The 25,979-nt window shown below is 46.0% G+C and overlaps 1 protein-coding gene across 1 annotated transcript; it reads right to left on the bottom strand.

Annotated features, from left to right (window-relative positions):
• Positions 1–8: 8 nt before the first annotated feature.
• VWA2 (von Willebrand factor A domain containing 2) lies at positions 9–24,801 on the bottom strand. The gene is made up of 14 exons (XM_027648088.1): positions 24,733–24,801; positions 17,996–18,054; positions 17,313–17,387; positions 15,237–15,370; positions 13,666–13,775; positions 9,436–9,630; positions 8,949–9,079; positions 8,170–8,302; positions 7,467–7,522; positions 6,525–6,632; positions 5,105–5,686; positions 4,240–4,791; positions 1,066–1,188; positions 9–354 (listed from the first exon to the last, which is right to left on the bottom strand). The coding sequence occupies exons 2-14, from the start codon at positions 18,042–18,044 to the stop codon at positions 221–223; spliced, it is 2,382 nt and encodes a 793-aa protein (XP_027503889.1). The 5' UTR covers positions 18,045–18,054; positions 24,733–24,801; the 3' UTR covers positions 9–220.
• Positions 24,802–25,979: the final 1,178 nt, after the last annotated feature.

Genomic DNA, 25,979 nt, shown 5'->3' with positions numbered 1-25,979 from the left:
GAAATAAATACTTAAACACAAATATTTATTTCAATTATAAAAGAAAGAGAGAACTGGAAAGCCCAGTTTGTGCAATGCAAGGAACCAGGAATGGCTTCAGCACAGTCTCTGCTACAGCAGCTCCATCACTGCCAAGGACAGTGGTGGCTTGCTAGATTGTGCTTGTGAGTGGCAGTAGAGTGTTCCTGGAGGGAGAACTGGAGCACTCGGCACATCTGTGTCAGTGTCTCTCATCCAGGTGCCTTTCAGTGGGCCAGAAGGCTCTGGAGAAGTGCTGCAAACCCCTTGGACTCCACTGCACATGGGAATGCGGAGGAAGAACTGGAGATCTTGGAGAATCACCCCGGGCAACTCCTGTTGCAGAAGAGAAGCACAGATGTGGGATAAGGGCTTTAGAACCAAGGGATAGGGTCATGCTTAGTCCATGACAATCAAATACACATCCTCTTGGCCTTAGCTGAGAGGTGTTAGAGGTCACAGGCTGGAATTCAGAACTGCTGGGTTCAGGTAAAAAGCAAAATACTTGAGAAGAGGGAAACCCACTTAAATTGAGAACTTCTCCCTGAGGGCACAGGGCCCCCTCTAGGGAGCCAGTGACTCCCAACCTCCTGACCATTGCTCCACTGCTGAAGAGGAGGAAGGCAATGGGGACGCTTTTGCACAGCGGAAAGCAGTGAAAGCAACAGGGAGGGGGTCATGCTCCAATAGAAATAGCTCCCTCCCATTAAAAGGGAGCTAGATCTTTCTACCTGGGTAGTTTAGGAGAGATTATTTCTTCTAGCAGGGCAGAGGGAAAAGAGGAACAGAACAGAGCAGAAGATTACCAAAATTTTTAGACCTTTTTAGGGTCCCCTCACAGCCAACTCAGTGAATGTACAAAACAGGACACAGCTTCGTGAAAGAAGCCCTTGTTCCCCTCACTAGCCCAAACCTCTCCACTTTCTGTTTGATGGAGACCACATCAGCACCAAACAGCTTGAGGGAGAGGTGGCGGTGTGGGATCTGTTTAGAGGGGCTGGGCAGAAGGGATGACATGTGCCGAGGTTGCTGTCTGCTGATCCTTACTGCTCTCACAGTGGGGTCCTTCCCAGCCATGGCACTTGCAGCGGTAGCTCCCAGGCCCCAGGATGCACACGCCCTGGTTCATGCAGGGGTTGGGTTTGCACAGGTTCACGGGGCTTTTTGCTTCTGCAACAAACACAAAAAGAAGAGCAGGCTCAGGCACATCTAGAGTATTAATAGCTAGGACCCACATCCATCAGGAGTGCTGATAAGTAACTATATATCCCAGGCATCAAAAAATGTCATCTAGGGCTAATGAGAATGGAAAAACACATTAATGTGGCAGAGGGTGCAAATTCACAACCCTGTCTTGATACAGAGGACTGTGTGTCAAGTGTCAAACTCCTCTGTGTTTAACCTACAGAACAGAAAAGCTTTCCTAGATATCGTAATCTGGAAGAGAATATTCATAATAAAGCTTAAAAGAGTGACATCATGTTAGGCAAACATCCCAGAAAAGCAAAAAGGAGCATCTTCAGAGCTATGCACTGAACACATGAGCACTTCCAAGCTCCCCACATCCAGACACTGACAATGCAGAGCAAGACACATGCCCTGCTCCAAGAGGTTTACAATCCCAGATGCCACTGGAGTTCAAACCCCACCTTGCCCAAGAGAGGACATAAGTTTCTACCAGAGAATAACAAGGACAAGAAGTCAGCTGGGAAGCAAGGCTGGCATGAATGGAAAACACAGGAAAAATTTCTGGGCTTCTTTTCTAGGAGGTTTGAGAGAAGCCTGCAACCACAGCCCAAGTTATTAGCCCTGTTGTTATGAAGTATGTGACAGCTTTCCCAACCCTCTTAACACAACAGAGCCCAGCTGTCAGCAGGGCTGGCAGTGTTTCATGCTGCCTTGCTGCCAATACATTAGATTAAGTAGCAGCATCCCAGAGGGATTTGCTTCCAGTCTGCTGGCAATACCACCGCCTTGTTGGTAGCGGTGTGAAATTCCTCTGCTGAACTGTGTGGTGTAGAGCTGCTAGCTTTACCCTTTGCTCCATAGTACGAAGAGCACAGAGGGAATAGAAAATGGGGAAGAAGGAAAGAATACAACTATTATCCCCCATCTGTCAGGGGGCTTTCTACAGCTTAACACACGTGGTGCTTGTTCTCCCTGTACAGACGATGATACATGCACATCAAACCTCAACCCACACTTAACACTGCCAAAATTGTAATTGAAATACTTTTTTTTTTTTGGATAGTCCTGAGACATCTCAGTCTTTAGGTCTGGTTTATTTTATGTGGATCCAAGCTGGGTTCAAAACCATTTTTGTCACCATGGGACATCTCAGATGGGGTCCTACCCGACAGTGTAGGACACCTCCAATGGGCGGGTAGAGCCACTGGCAATGAAAGCTAGGTCTCTTGGACACACTACTTATCTTCCAGGCACTGCTGTTCCCCAGAGAACTTTTCCATGCCCCTTGCTCTACATGTCATGTGTCCACCACATCCCTCCATGGCTGCTCCACAGCATAACCTCACAGCCCTTATCTGGGGGAATTTTGCTATTCCACCGGGACACCTTTTCTCTGAACTCAAGCCTGCTGTTAACATAGTATTTGAGAAAATACGCTTCTTGCACTTCAAGGATTATACCCTTTGATGATCCCAAGAACTTTTATTTCCATTAATGAGGTTTGTATACATTTAATGCTCGAGATCTTTTCTCTTAGACCCTGGGTCCTTTTTTCTGGACACTTCTCAGCTGAGCCTCAGAATAAATACCATATTCCACGTGTCCAGAGGCAGGGTCTGTTTCTCAAATACTTTTATCATGAGTCATAAATTTTTTTAAGTCCTTTCACAGACCATGGTTCTGTTATTGAGTCTTGGACTTGGGAGTAGAAGAATGAATGAAGGGCTTATCTAGTACAAACAGTGATTACCTGTACATAAAATGAAAGCAGTAATTCAGTCTCAGGAAATGATAAGTTCTTACCCTGACTCATTGAACCTTGCTGTCTCTTCCCCTTCATCTGCAGTGTTTCAGTTAATTTCATGGTACAGCACATTGTTTTTATAATAACATAGCTGAAAGTACCACTGCAACAGAAACCCTTTGAAAAGCTCCAGGTAGAAACCATCTGCACAGCCTGCCAGGAGATCGGCTCTTCACCCCAAAGAGAGGGTGCTGTATTTCTTTTTAAGCCTGAAGGAGACACAGGTATTCCCAGAGATGAAAAGGACCTTTGGTTGTGCTGAAGCTCAAAACATGCTTCTTCTTTGTTCGGTCTTATGAATGTGTTAAAACATAACAAAAGCAAATAACTAGATGTTAAACTCGGGCTATTTTGAATGAGAAACAAAGCATGGCATTTTAACTAGAAACACTTTCACCACCATTAACATGTGAAAATGAGGGTCCAAACACAGGCACTCACACTCAGCATGCAAGTGCTTCAGTCTTAGTATTAGAGCCTCTTCTTTTTCCCCAGCTGGGGACTGGCACTCAGGACTCAAAGTTTTGAAGAAAGTACATCTTTTTCTTTTTTCTTTCCCCCACAAACATGAGTTTTTACATGAATATTTGAAAATTCTTCCCTCACACTTTGAAGATAAGGATTTGGTCCTGCAAACAAAATTAATCACAAGCTGTCTGAAGGCCTAGTTTAGCAGTCCACAGGCTTCAAAATGGGCAGATCCCGATTTTAAGATTAAATCCTGTGCAACACATATAAACTCTTGAAGCCTACACCATAACTTCAGTAGTGAGACACTAAGGAGTAAAGGAGTAATGAGGTTGCAGACTCACCACTTTGAAAACATCTGGTCACAGACCTATTGAGCAAGACACTCAGGGACCAGCATAGAAACATGTGCCATTAAGCCCCCCCAGCAACACTGCAGGTAGTACAGTAACTCACAGAAAATTCTACAGATTTAAAACAACATCAGAAAAAGAACAAACTTTTTTTTCTTTCAGGGAAAGCAGAATAGCAGGGTTAGAAAGGGCCAGTCATACTATGCCCAGTCTCCACTGGACTGAATCTTAGTTGCTTACCATTCCTATAGGACTGCTTTGGACAGTCACCAGATCTCTAAGTCATAGTTTCCCCATCAACAAAATGCAGAAGATAGTATCGAGCTCACTCGGTAAAGAATCAGAAAACCTACAATAACAGCAGCTGGTGGTACCAACATAGAGAGTAAGGATTGGATGTCCTCTTACCTTCACAGATTCTTTCAATGATAAAGCCTTGGTAATACTGCAGGTCTTCATAGGAGGAGATGTGGACCAGGTAGCTGGGAGACCCAGCAACTCTCAGTAGCGTGTCCCTCTGTGCGTCCCCAATGACAACCACAAACACTAAGATGCCGTTGTGCCTCAGCTGCTGAGCTGGGGCAGCTGCATCCTCCAGTCCACCCCCGTTTGTGAGCAGCACCACCACCTTGTTGACACCAGGTCTTGCTCCCTTCTGCACGGTCATCACGTCACCATAAATATGCAGCAAGGCATTGCCAGCAGAGGCTGAGTCCCCAAGGAAAGGCACCTGGTTGATGGCTTGCAGGACAGCAGAATTGCTTGTGTGGGTGGCCAAAGCAAATGCAGTGTGAGCTTTGCTGCCATAGATCACAAGGGCAATTTGGGTGAGATCCCGGTTGATGGTGAAGTGGAAACAGCTGCTCCTGACAAAGTGCCTCAGACGCAGAAAGTTCTCCCGGCCAACTCCAGATGAGGCATCCACAGCAAATGTCAAATCAAGAGACTGTGCCTGGCAGCCTAGGTAAAAGAGTGCAAACGTGGTATCTTTCAGAATATACATGTACTCCTTTCTGACCAAAAAAAAGCAGTGGGAGGAAATTGTGGGCAAAATTCAACACTGCATTGTGAAGTATGATCTATGTCTCTCTCACACCAGTAGGTAGATCCCTCACAAAAAATCACTCATGGAAAGTTAGTCCCTAGATCTGTGACTGACACAAACCAAACAAGGATAATTATCATTCTGTCCTTCCCTCTTCACCACTGGAGTTCAGAACACCTCTTCATGGCTTAGCAAACTCATCCCACAATGCCCATACCACAGCCTTACCTTCAGCATTGTCCACACTGCAGATTCTTCTCTGCAGCTCTGGGATCCTGTTGAATAGGTCCTGGGGGTCAGAGTAGACAATTGTCTGCTGTGGATTGCCAGTCACTTTGGTCAGCTCTGCTCTCATGAAGCTGCTGCCTACACCAATCAAGAAGAGATTTCGGTCCTTCATGTACTGAGGGGCTTCTGCCGCTGAATCCTGGGACTTCGAGTCAGTGAGCAGGACAACCACATGTGGGAGATCATCCTGCACATCTGCAAAGACCGGGGTGCTCCTAAAACCGTGCTCTGCAATGTACTGCAGGGCTCTGCCTGTCAGGGTTCTTCCTCCACTGAAATCCAAAGCATCAACGCTCTTCATGAGACTGAGTGTATCCTTGTGTTGGCCCAATTCAATGGGTATCCTGACATCATCATCGTACTGGGCCACCCCCACGTTCATTGGCGAGTCCTGGCCCATCGCTGCCTGGAGGAACCTCTTGAGGAAAGCCTTGTAGCGCAGGAACCCTTCCAGTGTGACCCCCGCTGAGCTGTCCAGCAGGAAAAGGAGATCCACGCCACACTCCAGGCTCAACTTTGCTGCTGGAAAGGGAGACAGCAATCAGTCATTTACAGGGCAAGAAGACAAGCATGGCAGGCACCTCAGCTGGGGCCTGCTGGGAGCCCTGTGGTGTGGAGAAGGGACATTGTGTCCAGTAACCCAAACCCAGTCATGCCATGAGCTGCAGGACAAGTGTGCCAAGAGTGAGCTTTATTGGTTGGATGCCACATAAGCCTTTAAAGACAGGAAATACCTATAGGGGTCTGGGGGAATTCACGACCTTTTGGATGGCAAACTTCAAATCAGAAATGACAACTTCACTCTCTTAGTACAGCGGGCAAAACACTCTGAGTGTACACAATCACACACTGAAGAAAGGAGAGAGTCCAAGCACCAAACTCTCACCTATAACACCCTGAGACACTTTCAAGTAGGAGTCTTGGTTCTGGGGAAAGTAAGTACAAGGCATTTTCTAATGAACAGGACCTTCTTGGCTTCCTTATACTGAACTCCCCAAACCAGGACTTCCTCCTGGGCTCGTGTGTGCAGGGAGGGGACCAACAGACACATCCATGTGTCTCTCCCATTTTCTCTGTTATCCTGATCACATGGCACCTCCATTTACACCCAAAGGCAGCCACACCAGGGTGAGACTGTCAGTATTGATGCTCTCCATCTCCACGTGGTTTCTGAACAGCAGGACTCAGTCACTGGCCCTGACACAGTCGTAATCAGTATGGGAATAAACCTAGCCAGTCTTCTGGAGAAAAGCCCAAAGACTGCAGCCCAATCCCAGTCATCCCCATGGCAGTGCAAAGGGCACCACAAAGGCCCACCACAGCTGAGAAGGAAGGAGGCAGAGCACAAGTTCACACCTACCACAGTGGAAGTCTCCTCCGTATCCCACCAGGCAGAGGCAGTGGTATCTGTCCAGTCCCTCTGGGACACATGTGCCACCATTCTGGCATGGTTGGGAGTCACAAGGGTCTAAACAGGACCAGAAGAGAGAAAGACAAGGACTCAACAGGGAGCCTGCCCCTTCCCATCCTCTGCCAGTGTGAGCATCACCATTAATGGAAAAGGGGTCACAGCTCTGCCCCTCTTGCTGTAGAGTTTGAACTAACACAGGGACATGTGTACCCTCACCTCAATGGCAATTTCATTTTGGGATGGCTCTCCAGCAGGCAAGGACAAGAAAACAAACCAGACTGACCTCACTTTGTTTGCTTTGGAACAACACCACTGAAGCTTCATACATATAAATACAGAATTACTAAAGGTCCTTCTGCTCTGCCAGATTTACAGCAGCAGTGAATGAGTCTGTCTGGTCTGCTGCTTGAACAGTGTTGTACTGACAAAGAAAATAAAGCTGCTGTCACCTGAAAATGCAAATAGAACTGAAGGACCACAGCTATTTCAACAGCCACAACAAACAAGGCTGGCAATCAGCATGGCTCAGGTTCCCTGCTAAACTGATGCTGTTCATGGTAGCAGATCGATGGCTGGAGGCATCACTGCATACTCCCCTAGCTGGAGAGCAGTGGCACCCTGCAAGCACAAACCTCTTCCATAAGCACCTGAGTAGATGAGGATTCACAGGCTTCTCAAGTAGAAGAAGAAATGACAAGAAGACATTTTAATCCAGAAGAGCTCTGGTCATAGATATTATTCATGAGACAAAAAAGCTAGATGAACTATCAACTGCTTGCTAAGCATCACAATCTCTCACTCAGAAAAAAATTTTTAGAATTGAGAGCAAAGCCCTGTCTTTTTATTTTTTCCTGCTTCGTAAATAAAAATTTTAGAAGAGCAAAGTCCCACCTGGACATACAGTCCGGAAGCATCTGGATGGGTATTTTACCAAGACTCTCTTCCATCTGAAACAGGAAGAATAAGACTCATCAAGAATTGAAAGATTAACAAGATGTCTTCAAGGTTGACCTTACTGTGTTTTCAATGGAACAAATTTTCCTTTGAAAACACAATTTTTCAAAACAAGTATTTCAAAAGAAAACATCCATTCTAAGTAGTGTTCTCTGACAGTGACTGGAACTTCCCCATAGGAAAGTCCTTCCTAAGCTCCTCCAGGGCAGTCAAGCAAAGAAAAAGGGTCTTCTCTGAAAAGAAGAAAGCATGAGTGGACAAAAACAGAACCAGCACCAGCACAGGGAGCTGGACCTAGAAACCCTCTGCAGCACAGTCTACAGAGATGTAAACACAAATTTACAGAGATGTAAACTTCAAAAGATCTTGGTTCAACAGGTCAGAAACTAATCCAAATTCCATTTATAATATATATGGTGATCTTGGGCTAATTGTCTTCTGCTTGTCTCAGTTCCTCCTCTTACCCTTTGCTTCTCAGATCAGCCAATGGTCAGAGCAGAGCTTATTCCTACAACTAGAGACCATGTTTGCATCAGTCTTCATCCCAGTATAGAGTTAAGGTCAGACAAAAACCTCATTACTGTATCTCTCATGTTCTCTCAGCCCCACTCACTTGTAGAGGTGTGAGTGTCCAGCTCACCTGATGAAGGGGCACAGTGAAGCCTGCACTGCATTGGGCTGCTTTGAGCCTTTCCAACACACATAGTTCTCAGCCAGCTCTTTCACAGTCTCCAGGGTCCTGCGTTCACAAGGGTGGGATTCAACTTCACAGCCTGTGGCAAAGAAAAATGCAAACTAGCATCAATTGCCTGAAAACAGAACCATTTTCAACTACTTGCCAGCAGCAGACCAAACAGTGCTTCCATGAGACCCCAGAAGGGAAATTTTCTGTCAACAAGCTCACCAGCCTACTCCACTTTCTGGGGAGCTCACTATTCAGCCTCCTTTGCTTTGCTATAAATCTTGCACTGCTGAGTACAGGATTCAATTACAGCTTTTCAGCCCCCTTGCTGCCTTTATCATTCATGTATTTGATTTTCTTCTACCTCTGGACCACTCTAGTTTTATCTTTTTACTATCTCCAGCATGCCCCTGGTGCTTCCCCTTAACACATAGCCAAGTCCATCAGAAAATGTCACACAATTGTATTTATCCCTCTATCCTCCGTGACATACACAAATACTCATTTTCAAAGGTGAGCCGAGAGACAGAAAGATTTAAGGTCCTGCAGCTTAGAAGCATTTGAAGAGGTAGCTGGCAAGCACATCATCCAGTTTGGGCACCAGAAGCAGGTTACCTTGAAGTGCAACACCTGCTAATTCCCCTGTACGCTTCCTGATCCCGCCTCATCTTCCTCACTCAGTGACATGGTCCAAGCTCAAAGCCTGGGCATGAAGACAGAGCCAGGAGAGGGGTTACCTGGAGCAGTGGTACTGCAGACAGAGCCAGTCAGGGCACTGTACAGGCCGTTGGCAGCATCATCAGCATCTCCAGCAAAGAGCAGGTGCTGCTCGGGGGGTTCGCTGGCCAGCACGTGCAGCTCCTCCCACCTGCCAGGCAAGGGAGGGTTCAACTGCTTAGTCTCCCCCCAAAGAATTGTGTATCAAAGGCCAACCCTTGTGCAACAAATAGAGAGCTGACACAAAATCATGATACTGATCAAATAGTTTTCCAGGTCCTCCTCTGTTTAGTCTCAGGCAGTAGCACAGCTCTCCTGAGTGGAAAAGCTTTTCTCTCTAACTCTGGTCTTCTTTCTACATCAGCCACTAAAGCAGTGTTTCCTCCATGCCTGTGTTAATCTGCAAATTCCCCTTTTCTTTTCCCAAAACTCATATCTAGCCCAAGACCACCTCTCACTCACTAGGACCTGCTGCGCCTTCATTTCCCACTCTGGAAAGTTCCCTACCTTGGAAACTTAATTCCCACTGCAAAAACTGTGATGTGTTTCTCCTTCACCTGCATTGCAGGCATCGCAGTGCTGCCCTGGGACTTCCCATCTGAAATGATGATCAGGACTTCAGGGACACTTGAGTTTCTGCCACCAGGGAATCCCTTGCGGAGAACGTACTTCAGAGCCCGACCTGTCTCTGTGCTCCCACCTCTACAAAGCAAGGAGATAAAAATCAGAAAAGCAGAAATCAAAGCTCTTCTGCTACTGAGTTTACAATTTGGTTTTCAAATTTCCCCCCTCTGGTAATGGGAAATGTAGCATATTTCTGCTTGTTGCCACACAACACATCCAGAGAGATGGAGGGGCGTTCAAGCTGACCTCTGAAGGGAAGAAAACTAAATGTCATCTTGGACCAAAGACAATAGAGGCAGATTTGAGCACTGATCCCAGGTTCTTCTCCACAAAACCATCTAATCCCTCTTGCCTGGCCCCAGAAAAGCTGTTTCTGGTGGTGCAAGGAACCATGTACCTTCATATTTTGGCATATTTTAGCAATTTCCATATTCCCTGGAGAAGGGAATGTTCCTGAGGTATAAGCTGATTAGTTCAATACTCAGCAATCCTCTCAGTAGCAAAGTATTAAATCCACAGCAGGACTCCGGTGCCAAAGGGGGCACATTCCAGCAGTGTCATAAATCAGCAGGTAAAATGGGCTGCTGCTAAGCACTAGGAAAGGGCAGACATCAAGCCTTGCAGTTGTGCAATAACTCCCAAGGAAAAGCAATCTTGAATGCAGTATAAGTAGAAAATAAGCTACAGCTTGCCAGAGGACAGCTTCAGTCAAAGATGCTTTAGAAAAAATGTCACTCACTTCTTCTGATTTTATTAAAAAATAAGATTTGCTGACTCTTGGATGCCTCCTTAACCTGAGAGTCTGATTGCCCTGCTGAACCTGTAGATACTGCAGCTGTCTGTCTGGGAGGTAGTGCTGCACTTCAGTACAAGGCCTGGAGAGGTCCCTCTGGCAGCAGAGTGCACCCAAAAGAAGGGATGCTGACTGCAGGCAGGGAGGGCTGTGGCCAGTGTCTGCATACCAAGATGCATGGTGATAGCATACTAGATGTGAACTGAGAAGGAGCTCCTCACTGCAGAGGGTGCTAAAAATAAAGGAGAAGGGAATAAAAAAGGGGAGTGCTATACATACACAGAGATCTAGGAGGGGAAGGACAGGGTATGGTTATTTTCATGGGCTGCACATTTACTCTAGTTGTTGATTATTATTAGTGAGCTCCATGGGCAGGGACTGTCCTCTGCTTTTAGGATTTAACATTAAATGACTGTTAGAGATGCCTAGTCAAGACTGGACTCCATGTTCTATGTCCCATGAAATGTCATCAGAATTATATATAAAACTATGATCTCTGTCAGGTTGAGGCAGGAATGATTACATTTTGAGCCAAACACTGAAGTTTTATTTAAGTAAAAGCCATGACTAACATGATAGAGACCTTGGATAGGAGGTAGGAGATGGTCTCGCCTCTGTCTTCCAGGGTGAGGTTTGGTGGGCCATGCAGGTGGATCCCAAGGTGACTGGGTGAAATCATTCCCAGATGCCCCAACTCCCTCCCTACCTCCCACACTAAGAGCCTCAGACTGCCCAGGCACCTCAGGCCCTGCTGTGGCCACCTGACACAACCAACTCAAGCCTCACATCAACCACCCTTGTTCCCCACCCAGCCAACACCAAAGGCCTTGCTACAACACAACATGCTGGGTAAAGGATTTTCGTCCCCTGGAAAAACTGAGGGTAACCTCCACTGCAAGTTCTTCAGCTCCTGTGGCCAGCTTCAATCCCTGCCTACAAGGCATCATCTTTTTGTTGTTGGAGGGCTAAATTTTTGCTTATCTCAAAGGGGTAAGCCCTGCATGGACATGAGTCTCCCTCTTCCTTTCTTGCTAGTTCTCCATCTGTGATCTCCATCTCCAGATCTCACAGATCTGGTGATAATACAGCCACTAGATCAAAAAAGAGACATTTCCAGCTGCCCTCTAATTCTGTCCAAGGACCTGTGCTATAAATCACTTTCTGTGATTGCCCTTTAGGGCTGCTTTTACTGCCATCCAGAGAGAGCCACAGAAACCAAACCAGAAGTGTCACTCCTTCCTTGGAGGATTCATGTTCTCCTACACTGGTGTTGACACAAACACACCTTCATTTGCTTTCTGAACATCCATCCTTTGCTTCAGCATCTGATTCCTGATTTGCTTATTCTACAAAAGCATTTAATCATGCCCAAGTTCATTATTTTTCCATCTATTCTCTGATTTTCATAGAAACCTTTTTCATTCAGTATCTGCCAGGCCTTTTTGCTTTGAGCTTCTTCCTTTAGGTACTTCCTCCTCTGCCCTCCATCATGTCAAAGCATACTCGGTGGCCATGTGTTCATAGCATGTTCAAATCTGCCTTTTTCTGACCAGATATCTGTATCTGTCAGACATTTCAGTGAGAAGTGATATACATGAAGGAAGACACATTGTGTGTAGTCAGTGTGATGACTAAATCTTGACAAACTCAGTACACTGTGCCCATATGAGCCCTGAGGATTAGAAAAAGTCAATAAAGAGTCTCTGCACCAAAACACATTAAATTCAATTTCTTATCAATTTGCATTTGGAGGTATGCTGGGTTTTGACACAGTGGAAGCATGCTTGAGGCTTTAGTCCAATAAGGATTTTCTGAATCCAAAAGAGGTCCGGACTTTTCCTGCTGCTTTTCTTTAGGAACAGCACTAAGAAGGTTTCTCTCCTGTAACAAGCTGCTGACTTATATGAAAGAAATTCATATAAAATTTAGCTTCTGAGATTACCACTGAATATGGCTGAAACTGGGCAATGAATTCCAAAGCTCTTTGGACAGCATTCACAGAGAGAGACCAACAGTCTCTGAATAAATCACAAAAGCTTCACTTCAGTCCAGCGCTGTCTCCTTCCAAGTGCTGTCAGCTCTGTGCCTGGAGCACAGGGCTGAAGTCAGGAAATGCCTCACTGGCCAAAAGGCTCATCAGAAGCACATCAAGGAGCCTCTCAACCAAGATGACAAACACTCTTTTTTTTTTTTTTTTCAGAAGCCAATTGGAATCCATCCATAACTATTTTATCTACTTCAAAATGTCAGCTTTTCATTTAAACTGGATGAAACAGCCAAGCACAAGGTCATTATTTCTGTTTGATCTGTCAGTATCCGTCTGTTGTCATGAAGGAATTTCAGTGCCAGACACCAAACACTGCTTCACTTTCTCTGCTCTCACAGACTTTCAAGCAACAGCCAGAGAGGAGGATGTATCTTGTTTTCTGGAAAGTTTTTCCTGTAACAGTACACGAGAGGTTTCCTTGATTGGCTAAACTTATCAAAAGAAATACAGCAAAACCAGCCAATTGATCTTGCTTGAAAAATGCAAAAGTGATCACATTCACTTGCAATATGTACATCATTCTGAGAGCAGAAGACATCCATGAGGAATGCTGATATAATCTTTAATCCTAAAGCAGATCAGCTAAAAGAATAGACACCCACAGGCCATAACCAGTACTTCATCTATCACCAAAACAAGTTTTATTTTGCGGTGATTGTCAGATCCTTTGTAAATCCAAATGTATTTCTCTAAGATTAAAAGTTTGGATTTTAAGAGGCTCTAAGGACAGTGCTTTGAACTTCTGGCTCCATTTCCTGAGGTCATGGGAAGACATCCAAGTCTTAACATTCAGAAAGAAAAAAAGGTTTCCATCTGAAAACCTGATCCTCTTGAATTCAGCAAGCACTCATGCACAGATATCTACAGACCAGCAATTTGTCGCTACCTTTCAGGACATAGGAAATTGTAACCACCAAAAAATGAAGCAGCACATTGTCCTGCCTTTGCTTGGCCATGAGGGAACACCATGCCTGCTTTTCCATGGAGGGTGTAACCCACTGCCTGGCACAAATGGCCAGAAAAATCTGGAATTTACCATGTTATAGTAGGACTCTGAAAACTTTCTCCCCTATCAACTTTCCCTGCCAAAGACAGACCAGGTTGCATGTTTTTAGCAGGCTGTGGATTATGGACCACAGTGTTCATTCACCTCCCTCCCAGGGGGCACCACATTGTGTTTGGACAGCAAAACAGATGTCTGAATCTCACAAAACTCTCAATCCAGAAATTATTCATAGCCCAGAAAAAGAGAAGAACTGTAAAATAAGCTGACCTGAACAGAGTCCTCTTGATTCTCTCTTTCACTTCTTGTTTGGTTAGGTAAGAATCCAGTGGGAATTCAAGGTGGGGAGTTGAGCTAAACTGTATCATCCCCACACGGACCTAAAAGAAAAGGTTAAAGATTACGAAAGGTGACTGTGCAAGTTTACTCTTTTGATCAATTTACAAATTTGGGAAGACTAAATTGTATAGAGGCAAACTCTGCTTTCCCTGTTGAACCACTGGCACTCTAAATGAACTTAAAATAGAGCAGAAACCCCAGTACTATCTATACAGACTATAAACAAGGCAAGTTCATCTACAGGCAACAGGAGCCTTTGCTGCAGTTACAGGCAGCTTAGGATTTATATTTAGATCCTAGTAGCCTCAGGGACAGTAAGTTTATAAATAACACCTTCTATACCAACCCATTTAGACACTGTGCAGGAAATCTTTCCATTACTAGGAGCAGTTCCCTCTGGCACTGAGCACAGTAGGCAACACAAACCAATAACTTTTCTACTACTTCCTCTAAAACCCTTTTCTATAGTTGAAAATGCAAATGGACTAAATTGTCTGTATTGGGCAGTAGATCCAGAATATTTCACTGAAGTCTGAAAAGAAGTTTTATGGAATGTGACAACTTTGAAGTCAAAAAGGCTACTGATTTTCAGTCCAGTCTATGTGAGGATTAAGTGAAAGACTAGGGGAAGGATGGTATTTAAAAACCAAGACAAAACACAACACTAAATCTTCAAACAGTAAATGTTTACATTCTTTTGCCTAAGCTACATCGCAATTGGTCCCTAGATGCAAGTCTTTCAGTCAATTTAGTGTGCGCCACAAGAAGTAAATGTCCCTTTCAACCTGAGCCCCCCCCCAGCATCTCTCAAAGCCTCACACATGCACTGTGGTTCCTTTCCATCACTGTTCAGGCTGCAGAAAGCTTCCTGTGCTGTGTGACTATAAGCTGAGACGTGAAAGGTGAAAGATTTTTTAGGTGAAAAAATTATAGAAGGGAATGGTGACTTCAGCCTCCAAAGCTGAAAGCCCCTCTGCAACAGGGGCAGATCAGCAGCTTTCGATCTTAGGACCTGGAACAGCAGTGCTATCTGATTTGGAGGAGGTTTTCTGGGTACAAGTCTAAGCATCCCAGCTGTGGGAACCAGGAGCAAACACAAGACCCGCCTCTGTTGCCTTGCTCCCAGATCTCTCTGGAGAATCAGACATGGATCAGGAGTCATCAAAGACACAGGCTGTCCAGCATCAGGTTCCTCTTCCTGCTACACAGAGACCTTGTGTCTCTGACACAACCTTCCCAAAGACCTGACATTTATTTGGAAAGGTACTGGCAGGGAATCAAGTACAACCACCATCCCAGCCCAACCCAAGGCCCTCAACCAGGGTAGTGTTGTGGGACTGATGCACACCAGGAACCGCAGTCTGTCTGGCTTTTGGATAAATACTCTGACCTCATGGCATCTGGTAGGTTGGATTTTGCAATTTCACTCAGCACATTACCACTGGCCTTTCCACACATTGCCCACCTGCTTGAAACTTAGACAAGACATTCCTGACACTCACTCTGTCTGGATGGATGTCCAAGGCATCACAGAGCTTGCCTGCAAAGTGCTTGGACCTTTCAAAGCTTCCTTTGCCAATGCTGTAGGAGCCATCCAAGAGGAAAAGGACATCTAACGAAGCAGAGCACTGCATCACTGGGAGAAAAAAATATATACACCGTGAAACTGCACTTTGTTAGTCCCACTCTTTGAAAGTAGACAGCCAAGAGGTGAAAATCCAGACAGAGAAATGGACTTGCAGACGGGGGCCAGCCCAGTGCTGATGTCCCATCGCCCACAGGCACTCATGCTCTGGCCTGCAGCAGCTCCAGCTCAGCTCTCACAGTCTGCCAGGCTTTCACCTTAGAGTCCAGGTCCCCAGCCTGGTTTCCCAGCTCAGTGAAAGCACGGGAGCAGCATCACCAACTGCAGGGAGAGCTGCTCTCTCTGTGAGGACTTGCAAGGGTGAGCAGCAGGGAGAGGCGGCCGTGCCGGTGGGACCTGCAGACTCTCCCAGCCCAGGGCACAGACAGGAACACAGAAGGCATTTGCAAAGTGCACAGAGTTCCTCAGAGACCAAAGTGTTTCATCTGCAGCACATCTTTCAAAACACGCTCTTATTTTTCTAAACATGAACTCTCTGAACAGCTCCCAGACACTGACAGAAACACTTTTCACAAAAATCTGCCTTTTATCTTGTCTTCAGAGATGTGTCCTTGTATCACCCCTGCCTGCATGAACACAACTGCTCCCAAGTACAAGTTTCTGAGGTGCTTATGCTTTTGATAATTTCACTGACATAAATAAATAAATGGCAGTTTGCAGACACTGAAGAGTCATTTTCAAAGCATCTAAATGGAAATTTTAAAGTCGCCTCTGCAGCATTTACCAGAACCATCTTCAAGGGAAATTGAATCCAGAAGCTCAATACAGAGAGCAAGCACATCAAACCTTTGAACCATTTTGGCCAGTGACATTACTCTATCCCCATTATTATAATCTCTTTATTATCACCACTTTTTCCAAATCATTTCTGCTAGCCAAAACCTCAATTTATAATTATGGTTTTCTCATACCAGATTATAGGGATTGAAAGTTGTAAAGCATTCCCTTCTGGGTCACTGGTTCTTCTAAGAGGGCATCCAGCCTTGCCCTGGAGCACTGTGTTGAGGACAAGCTGGAGCACAGCCCCCCTTCCAGAGCCGTCCTGGCCTGTAAGCCTTGTCCTCCAAGCCGGGCTGAACGTGGAGATGCAAGAACCCGGTTTGCTGTCCCTGCCCCCAGCTGCCTGCCTAAGCACGCACAGAGAAATCTGCTGTGCCCCCAGCCCGGACTGGACTCAGCATGGAGAAATGCTCCTCAGGTTGCTCTGGAGTCGAGCAGTACGAGGAGGGAGCTCCAGCTGTAGCCATGCAGTTTTCTTCCTGGGACTTGTAAGTAGGATGTCTGCAGCCCACCCAAGGACTTGTGGTGATGTGCAGCAGTGAGGAACACCCAAACACAGCACCTCAAGATGGTATATATGAGCTGAACACATGGTGCTGTAGGATGGGGCTGTAGGGCATTCCCAGCATAGGAAAAAATGTAATTTATCACTTGACAGCCAACAGAAAATAATGGTTAGCAGGAGAACACACAATACAGTTTATCAGTGATTGCAAGTACATCTGGGGAGCTGCAGGTGAACACGGTTTGCCAGCCAGCCAACCAGAGCTCTGTCACCCCTACTCACAGCATCGTGACTGCTGCTGGCTTTACAGCCTGAAAAAACTACCCACGTGGGATGTCTGATCAAGTCTGTAATTAAACACAGCTCTCTAAATCAGGATTGCTTGAAGTCAGCTCTGAAGGAACTGACAGAAACACTAGCCAGCTGGCAAATAGCCAATTTGGGAAAAACAGAATAGGTTGCATCCCAGAAGAGCCAACACCAATGAGGAAGAAAGCCATGCTAGGGCAGAAGCAGCCGCTGTGCTGTGCTTGCCAGATCATTGCTGGGGACTGAATGGGTGCAATAAATGGAAAACAAACAAACAAAAAAAAAAAAGGAAGGAGAAAAACAGAAATAGAAAGGACTTGCTTTATAAAGCAAACTTACACTTGACAGCAGCTGAGATCTTGCCGACCATCTCCTGGTCAACATGGATTTCTAGTACGCCCAACACCAGCAAAACTGTGGGATTAAACAAATAATCACCCACGAACGCTACAAACTGCCTTACAAATAAAAAAACAAACCCAAAAACCCCCACACCTGCTTTAATCTATAATAGCAAAAATTCTGGTTTGCTGTATACATTTCACATTTGCAAAAAAATAATTTGGTGACACAGCAGTTTACCTATGACAGGAAATTCCTTCTAGCAGGGGCAGAGAAAGGATGAAAAATGCCAAGGACATGACTCCAGCACACAGGACAGTCCCTATGCTCACTGCTTGTGGGGACAGTGCAAGAATGAGAGCTAGACCAAGCTTAGGCTTCTGAGATTTCAGTCATAAGCACTGGAGAAATTTATGCACTTTTACTATGATAACAACTTCAGCTTTTCCCATATCAATTAGACCCTACAGATCAGTCACATATGTTTGAATTCTCAGAAAAGTTGTTTCTCCAGGTATATTATTTTCTCTCCTTCTGTGTGAAACTATGTTTCAGAAGTTTATTCGTAAACCTCCGGGAGGGGCACTGGTTCTCATTCCTCGGAATAAAGAACTCCGGCCAGACGCGGGGAAGCACCTGAGACAAAAACCACTAATGTAAAATGATGAATTTAAACATACCTCGGGAAAGCAGGAAAATGCAGATGGATGGAAGTGACAAGAGGCTCATGGTGACAAATCTGGGAGGGGGGAAAAAAAAGAGAGCAGTAAGAATCCAGTTCCTAAAGCCAGTTTCTTTACCTGCAGCTGATCATCTCCTTGCTGGGCGTATCAGGTGATGGGCTCAGAAACATTTTGTCTGAGGGGCAAAAGTAACTCCTGCCCTGGAGAGAAGGGTGGGAAACAAAAGGACAAAACATGAAAATGAGGGAAGGATAGAAAAGAAAATCTCCCTACTCATCTCCTTTCCTATCACAAGCAGGGAGAGCAGGCTTTGTAGGGGAGGGAGGGACCACCTAGTCTAGCCTGCCCTCTTCTCCTCCCCTCCATGCCCACCCAGACCTCTCCTTACTCCACGTCCCTCCTCTTCATTGCACCTTCCTCTTGAAGCTGAATCCCACCAGGGCCTCTCTGTCCCTCAGGAAGCCAGGGAGAGCTGAACACATCCACTCTGGGGGTTTACTGAGCACAGGGCAGAGCCGTGTCCCCCGACACGGCGGGAACCCATCCTGTGGATTCTGCCTCAGCCAGCACTGCTGCATATCCTCATCATGGGTCTTCAACAACATTTAACAATAGGCTCTTTCATGCCTTACCATTTTCCAAAGGCTGACTTTCTGGGGAGATGCTTTTATGTATAACTGTCCAGGCAAGTAAATTTTCTGCTCATTTTTCCTTTGAAATCAGCAAGGCTGCCATCACATCATTGGAGGACTTCAGTGACACTTTCAAGCATGCTCAGATTTAGACCAAGTGTGTCTGGCTTTCTGTTTCAAACACATATATTCGGTTTTTTGTACAGACTAAAAGCACTCACTAGAACACCCTTGACTGGATTCCCAATGAGTCTCTGCCTCTGTCATTGCAAAAGCAGAATTTCTTTGTGTAGTTAAAGACAAATAAGAGCGTATTTTATTACTAACTCTATTAACCAGTTGTTTTTCCAAGAAAACAGAGAGGGATTTTTCTCAGGAAAGCCTTGTCTGCAGCAAATTATATATTTAATAAGCAGATGGGAAAAACTGTGGCATGTTGGGGAAATCACCGAAATAGGCCCATTCCCATCACTCCAGGTGCCAATTCTTTGGAAGTGTAATCCGGCAAACCTTATGAGTCAGGGCAGTGGGGGGTCAACAAATAGTCTCCTGGGTGTCCCATGGGGTCTCCACACTGCCTGTCCCAGTCCAACCTTCCACCACCGCCCTCGAACACATCTGTCTATATTAGCTTGCACAGAAAGGAACATATGCAGTCAGAGGAAGGAGCTGAGCGATGGATCCTTTTTCTGTCTTGCTGTTTTACCTTGGATTTAATGTTCCTCAGTTTCCCCAATTTTTGAGATTGGATGCCAGCACCCCCTGTATTTCTACAAATGGGAAGACCTTATCAAGAGACAGGCGTGCTCCCAGGGATACGTAAAACTTTAAAGCCCAGGACACAAGCTGAGCTTTAAGCATCAGAAACTTCTAGGCCAGCTCCTCAGGAGAGTGGGAGAGACACTTGAAGTGATGGGCTTGTCTTATAGCAGAGTATCAGTCTCTGATCCTTCCCTCTGCCAGGGGAATCTGTAGCACCCATCCCAGACACACCTCTCAGAGCAAGGACTCATTGAGCCTATGCAGCTCCTTGCACCTCACACCCCTCTCATCAGACAAGGCAAGATATCTGCAGCAGGCCATGATCAGTTACCTGCCCAGGTCCACAATGAAGAGGGGATTAAGTGTCACCAAGGATTATTAACACAGTAACACTTTTGCCTTGCAGTACCAGGTGCTTTACAAGCATCACCCTTCATCACATCCTCTCACACCCCCACCAGACTTCATCAAACTAACCCAAGCTTGGTTAAGTAAAGGGAGGTCAACACAAAACATGAGTTCACCAAGGGAGCCCTTGTGTCCCTCAGAAGCTCCAAGCCCTGGCACATGCCACAGAGGGAAGGACATTCTTTCTAGAAGCTATTTCCAGAGCTCACATCACCCAACGGAGGACAAGCCTCTGCTTGCAACCAGATGTGACAGGTGTGTGTGAGGGGGGGATTTCAGGTTCTTTTCATACAAAACATTGACAGGTCAAGATGTTTCTACAACTTGGTCTTATCTTGGATTTAAATCAACTAATCTGCATGATGAATTCTTTGCTTTCAGTCCAGGTAGACTCTCAGCAGCAGGAATTGAAAGAAAACTTCATCATCACCTGCTGCACGTCAGCATTAGCCCAGGATTAGCAGCAGCAACTTTAGACAGCAGCTTTCCTGGGGGATGGGGTGGTGAGTGAAGGTCCTTTTCAGTTTCTCTTAGTGGCCATTAAGGAAGGGAATCTCAAAAATGTTTACCTCAGCTCAGAGTCAAAAATAATTTTTTTTTTTTTTGTCCAAACCACAGCCAGTCAGTCAAAACTCCTACTTTTGTACCCAGATTCTTACTCGGGCCATTTAAATATGATGACAACTTACGCGAAGCAAAGTAAGAGTATAACCACATGTACCTTATTTGGAGGAGTGAAACGAGAGGGGAGAGAGAGGTAGACGGGAGAACAGATCTTGGCAAGTACCTTCCCAACACGTCTTTCAGCATCTGCCAAATATCTGGGCTTGCTTATTCTTACTGATGAGACAAAATCAAACTGTGGTCTGAAGACACAGTGAACCCAGCACCATGGGCTATGATGGTCACCTGTGCTACCTGCAGGTGCACAACTGCACCTACAATGAGCCAAGCACCTGCCTGAGAAGGGAGTGGTGTCTGTAAGAAAGGGGGAAAAAAAAGGGTTGCAACTGGTCTCATGTACCTTGCTAAACTTGCCTGACATGAAACACCACCACGAGCAGCAATCCTGTGTGTATCCACATGAAAGTACCCCATTTCGACAGGCCCTTACCAGAACGGTTAATGTCACAAACACCACTTTGGGGCAAATGTTACTCTTTTACCGGGACAAGTAGGAGACACTTAAAGCTACCAGTCAGATGCTTTAATTAATAACCACCTCTTCTCAGAGACCCGGCTTGCAACAAAAGGGATCTCCAGCTCATTTTTCAAACTGTCCTCCTTCAATAGCAGAGGAAGCAGGAAAGATTACACTGCATATTCATTAGGACATATTCTTAACAAGCCAAGTGACCTCCTGTCACTGCCATTACAACCCTGTGGTGTTACACTTTTCAGCATTCCACTGGGCAGGACCAGCCTGGCTAGCAGAGGGGAACCTGCTGCTATGGGCTCAATCAAGCCAATCTTGCTGCCCTCTGTTTTAGTCTCTTTCAGCTTGTTTTCCATATGTAAATTGTACTTTATTCTTTTGGGTGAGGTTTGGAGGCAGGGGGCCATGTCTCTTAGGAGCTCCAGGTACCCCCTCTGCCCAGCCACAGGCATAGCCTGAGGACTGGGGGCAGCTAGCAGTGGGAGCTGAAACTGAAGGGGGGAAGACAACAGGGAAATGTTTAACTTCTCCTTAAAACAACATCACAAATTTCAGTCTAAAAGTTTTGACAGTGTTTTTCTCCAAGCTATAAACATGATTAAATTTCCATAAGATGCTCTGCAGAACCAGCTTATTTATTCTTCTCCCCCTGTTCTACAGCAAGTGAGATTTGACAGGCTGTTTTTGTCTGTGCAATAAAGGGCTCCTGTACATAAAAAAGACCTTGATCTTGCAGCACTGCTCACAGGGGCTGAGGGATCTGATACTGCAGATCAGGTCCTGTGTGACCCACAAGTTACAGAATAAAAGACACTTTTCTGACCCAAGAGCTTGAGCCAAACTTACTGTGTAGTTTGTTCTGACAGAAAAACTCATGCTACTGACTTTGCCTGTGGCTAGAGCAGCAGGAGTGTCTCCATGAATGCCTCACCTTTTTTATCTTTTGCTGGATGCCACATGCAAGACCACCCAAAGGAGGCAGAGCTGCCTCAGCACTGCAAGCACTCTGCACTTGCTTGCAGCAGCGGGCATCCAGGGTGGGTGCTGGGAAGAAATGTTTTATAGAGTGGCTGAGAAAAGTGGAATGGGGATCTGGGGAAATTTAGTGTCTTAGGACAAACCAAAGACAGTATAAGAAAACAAACAACCAAACAATTTAATTTATAGAGAGGTTATAAGAGCATACAGACAACCTACTGAGAACTAATTCAAGGCTATGGGTTCCAGTGCAATTACTGTAATTGTTTTTGTCACCCCCTGCCCAGAGCTCTGCAAATCTGGAAAGGGAATCTGCAGCTGGGTGTCTGGCCTGACCTGCACTGCCTTGCATCAGTCAAAAACTTTCACACCTGAGGTGGATCAACTACTGATCTACCTATGCCACAAGCAGGTGTGAATGGTTCCCAAAGAACGAAGAGGGAGAGGATCACACTCCCTGTGCTCTTGCAGCAGGCAGCTGTCTCGTGCATATCAGCAAAACAACATATCTCTGCTTTATTCCTTAAATGTACCACCACACCACACAGACACCTTTGTCCACGAACTTCCCAGAGGGACAAGAAGACCTTAGGTTTGTCACCTCATCTTACAAGACATAAGACCTCTATTATTTCACTTGGCAGTATTGCTGTCCCAAGAGTCTCCCCTGCCTATGTTCCCAGCAGTGCTGAAGGGGGTTGCTGTCTGCAGCAGAATCAAACTACTGGCTAAAGAGCATCAAGCTGGTAGATGAAGAAGTCAAGCCTCGAACCACAGGCACCAGCTTGGAAGGACAAACCTCGTAATAACCCCAAGTAGGAGTAAGGACTTGGAAATTGCTGTGATGAGTCTCCCTCTTGAGGAAACAGAATTCTGGTCTGCCCTTCCCAAGACACTTGATATACCAAAAATGAGGAACTGTACTTTTTCCAAACCTGTCAGCTGCAGTGATTACCTAAAGCAGAGGCTGAAGGGAGAGAAGAAACATCCTTTTTGAACATCTCTGGTATTCAGTTCAACTCTCAGAATACGAGACATGCTGAGATTATCTCACCTGGCCCCTTTTACAAAACTAACCCTGATGCACACCTTATCTTCCTGCTGCATCTCTGTGAGCCCCAAAGACAAACCACAAACCTGGGAATTATCTCCATGGTATCACTCCGACAAACATGTACAAGCTGATACCTGCATGCATTTTCAGAACAGCAGCCTGTGGGCTCTTCCTAAAGGCCGTACTCTAGAAAGTAAGAATCTTCCACATGGTTTTTTGTTTGTTTCCGAAACTGCAGTAGGGTCAAAAAAGACCTACTTTTTAAGTCATTCCATCTACTTATTCCTTTTAGAGTCTTCCTGGAAGACCCAGATATCTTTAGGAACACACACAGGAGATGATATGGTCGACAGCCCAGCACACAGAAGATGAAGAATGGCTCAGCACACACACTGCCTGTACAGCACAGCCCTCTCTGAATGAAATGGGAAAATGTGGTTGTATGTGGGACTTGTCTCACAGTAATGCCTCATCTTTACTATGCAAAATAAACAAACAAAGTGAAGTCAACTTAGCACAAGTCCCCATGAAATAATTTTCACAATTAGTAGGTCACATTTTAATGTCTGTTCACATTTTCCCAGATAACTCGGAAGCAGGGTCCAGCCATCTCCATTTACTTTCCAGTCCAGGCCACCGGGGAAGGCATCTTCATCCCTCTTTAACATACACAGAAACCAAGGTAAGAGGAGACAAAGTGACTTGCTCGCAGGTGCATGAATTTGTATCACAACTAGGAACCAGCCTGAGTCCTCCTCTACCTGTTGCAACATAGCAGGAAAAGCTGTTGTTGCTGTATTCAAAGACAACAGCCATTCTCGTTTCTTTATGAAGTACGAATGTCCAAACACATTACCTGTATCATTCCAGGTCCTTTAGTCCTTCCTTGATCATCAAGATTTAATCAAGTTGGTTTTGCGTTTTCTGCAGAAAGATTTTTATTAAGGACATGGGACACAACCTGTTGGAAAGCCTGCCCTGGCAGGTTCAGCACTTTCCCCTGGCCGCACCCTAGAAGAGCTAGAAACAAATCCATTCAAGCACTAGAGCGTGCGCTGGGTCTGGTTTTCTGGGTGATGGGGGATTTTGTTATTTTAATAAGGTGGCACGGCTCTATTCATTCGTTACAGAGAGCAGATTCACCACGTGTTGCAGCGGAGCCTGCCCAAATCCCCGCGACTGAGCGCAGGGGCAGAGCTGTGCCCTGGGCGGGACCACAGGCACACACCCGCCGAGGCTCACCGGTGGCCAGGCTGCTCCTGACCCGGAGCAGGACCTCAGCTGTGCAACCGGCTCCTTTGGGTGCTCCTGCCACCACCACCTCCCTAACCTCGGCTGGCTCAGGGGCTCCGACCCGCCGGCCGCATCCCGCTGCCCACGCACCCCTCCGAGGGGCCGGAGAGGTTTCGTTGTTGGCACCGATCCGCCCCGCTGGGGACCAGCCCAAGCCCTCCTCGGGAAGGCTCACCGTGGCTCCATCACCTCCTGATCCAGCCCGGCTCCGCTCCCCGCCGGGGCGGCCAGAGGGGCCGGGCCGGGGCTGCCCTCGCCCCCCTCCCCAGGGCCGGCGCAGACTACAGCCCACCCGGCCCCGCTGGGCGAGCGAACCCCCAGCACCTCTGCCTCCCCACGCGGGCTCTACCCTCCAAGGTAAGGGTTTAAGATGTTATCAAATAAAAAAGGAAAATAATAATAATGCATATATGCATATAAGGAAAAAAAGCCTGTCCGAGGTGCACTTTACCTTTTTTCTGCAGACTCTGCGCAGCTCTCGTGCACCCACGAAATTCACGAACAGCCTCTTCCCCTCTTGAATTTATACCATGCTCAGCTGTGACAGCCTCTCCTCCCCATCCATCACATCCTGCCACCTGCAACCTCGAATTGGGGCGGGGGAAGCAGCACCGGGAACACCCACATTGCCCTAGGTTGGATTTAAGAGCAACACTGTTGTATCCGCTCATTTACACGGACTTCGCACAGCTGAAAATGTCAGCGCTCCTGGAGCACAGCCAGCAGGCCTGGCAGCAGCACAGAGCACAAGTACAGCCAGAGGCTCCGGGTTACTCTGCCTTCTAACAGCTCTAAAATAGCTTCACGTAGGATTCAACTTTTTTTTTTTTTTTGAGACTGTTTTTCCTAATGCTTGTTTGTCCACAGAAAACACTCTACTGGTGAGTAAAAGTGCCATGTTCACACATACTACACCTAGAGGAATGATATAGGGGGTCTGTTTCAAAAATGTTTTGTTGCTTGGAGTTGTTTTTGTTTTGTTTGGTGGGTTTGTTTGTTTGGGGTCTTTTGTTTAATTGGGGGGATGTTTTGTTCTGTAACTGAAGATGTGCAACCCCAGGAGCAGAAAAAAACTCTCTGCAAGTCAGTATTTTTTGAAAAGCGTTAACTTCATATACTTTGGAGTTATAAATAGCTACATTTTTTAGGAATAAAGTGGAATTCACATAAAAGATTATTTCACTAACAGAAGCTATACTGAAGTAGGATCCCATTCCTCCATCAGCTTTCCTTATCCTGCTTTTCACTTCTGTTCTCTGTCAGGACACGTGGTGCCACTTACACATGCTGTAACGAGTCCCTACCCCTGAAAGCTGAGCAATGCAAGAATTCCCCAGCAAGAAAAGGACACAAGACGAGCTGTGTGTGCAGTACCCAGGCCCTGCCCAGCTGTTCTCTGTTCTGCGCAGGTCTGATTCGGAGTTAAAGGATACAGAAGTGGAGTAGATTGCACCTGCCACCAAAAAGCAGCTCCCACAATAAAAGCCAAGGAAGAAAGCATTACCCAAGCAATTAATTTAAAAGACAGGATGGTCCAGCTTTGGACAAAACATTTCTGCCTTACATAACAGGGTCAAAGGACACTTGACACAACTACAATTTTGGTTCAGAACCAGGGGCACAAAGAGAACTCTAGAAACCCAAGTGCAAGCATTCATCTAATTATTAGTTACTGCAAGAATATGATGCAACAAAAAC

This window comes from Corapipo altera, unplaced genomic scaffold (genome assembly GCF_003945725.1).
Source record: "Corapipo altera isolate COAL_440 unplaced genomic scaffold, ASM394572v1 56, whole genome shotgun sequence".
NCBI lineage: Eukaryota > Metazoa > Chordata > Aves > Passeriformes > Pipridae > Corapipo > Corapipo altera.
Note: the sequence above shows the minus strand (reverse complement) of the source record. Positions and strands in the feature narration are given on the sequence as shown.

What these genes read in the sequence shown, in the direction of transcription:
- VWA2 (XM_027648088.1), bottom strand. Translation starts at nt 18,044, where the DNA reads ATGAGCCTCTTGTCACTTCCATCCATCTGCATTTTCCTGCTTTCCCGA. An exon ending in TCACTGTGCCCCTTCATCAG is followed by an intron (nt 7,523 to 8,169) that starts GTGAGCTGGACA and finishes TTCCTGTTTCAG; the next exon opens with ATGGAAGAGAGTCTTGGTAA. An exon ending in CATTGAAAGAATCTGTGAAG is followed by an intron (nt 1,189 to 4,239) that starts GTAAGAGGACAT and finishes TGTTTGTTGCAG; the next exon opens with AAGCAAAAAGCCCCGTGAAC.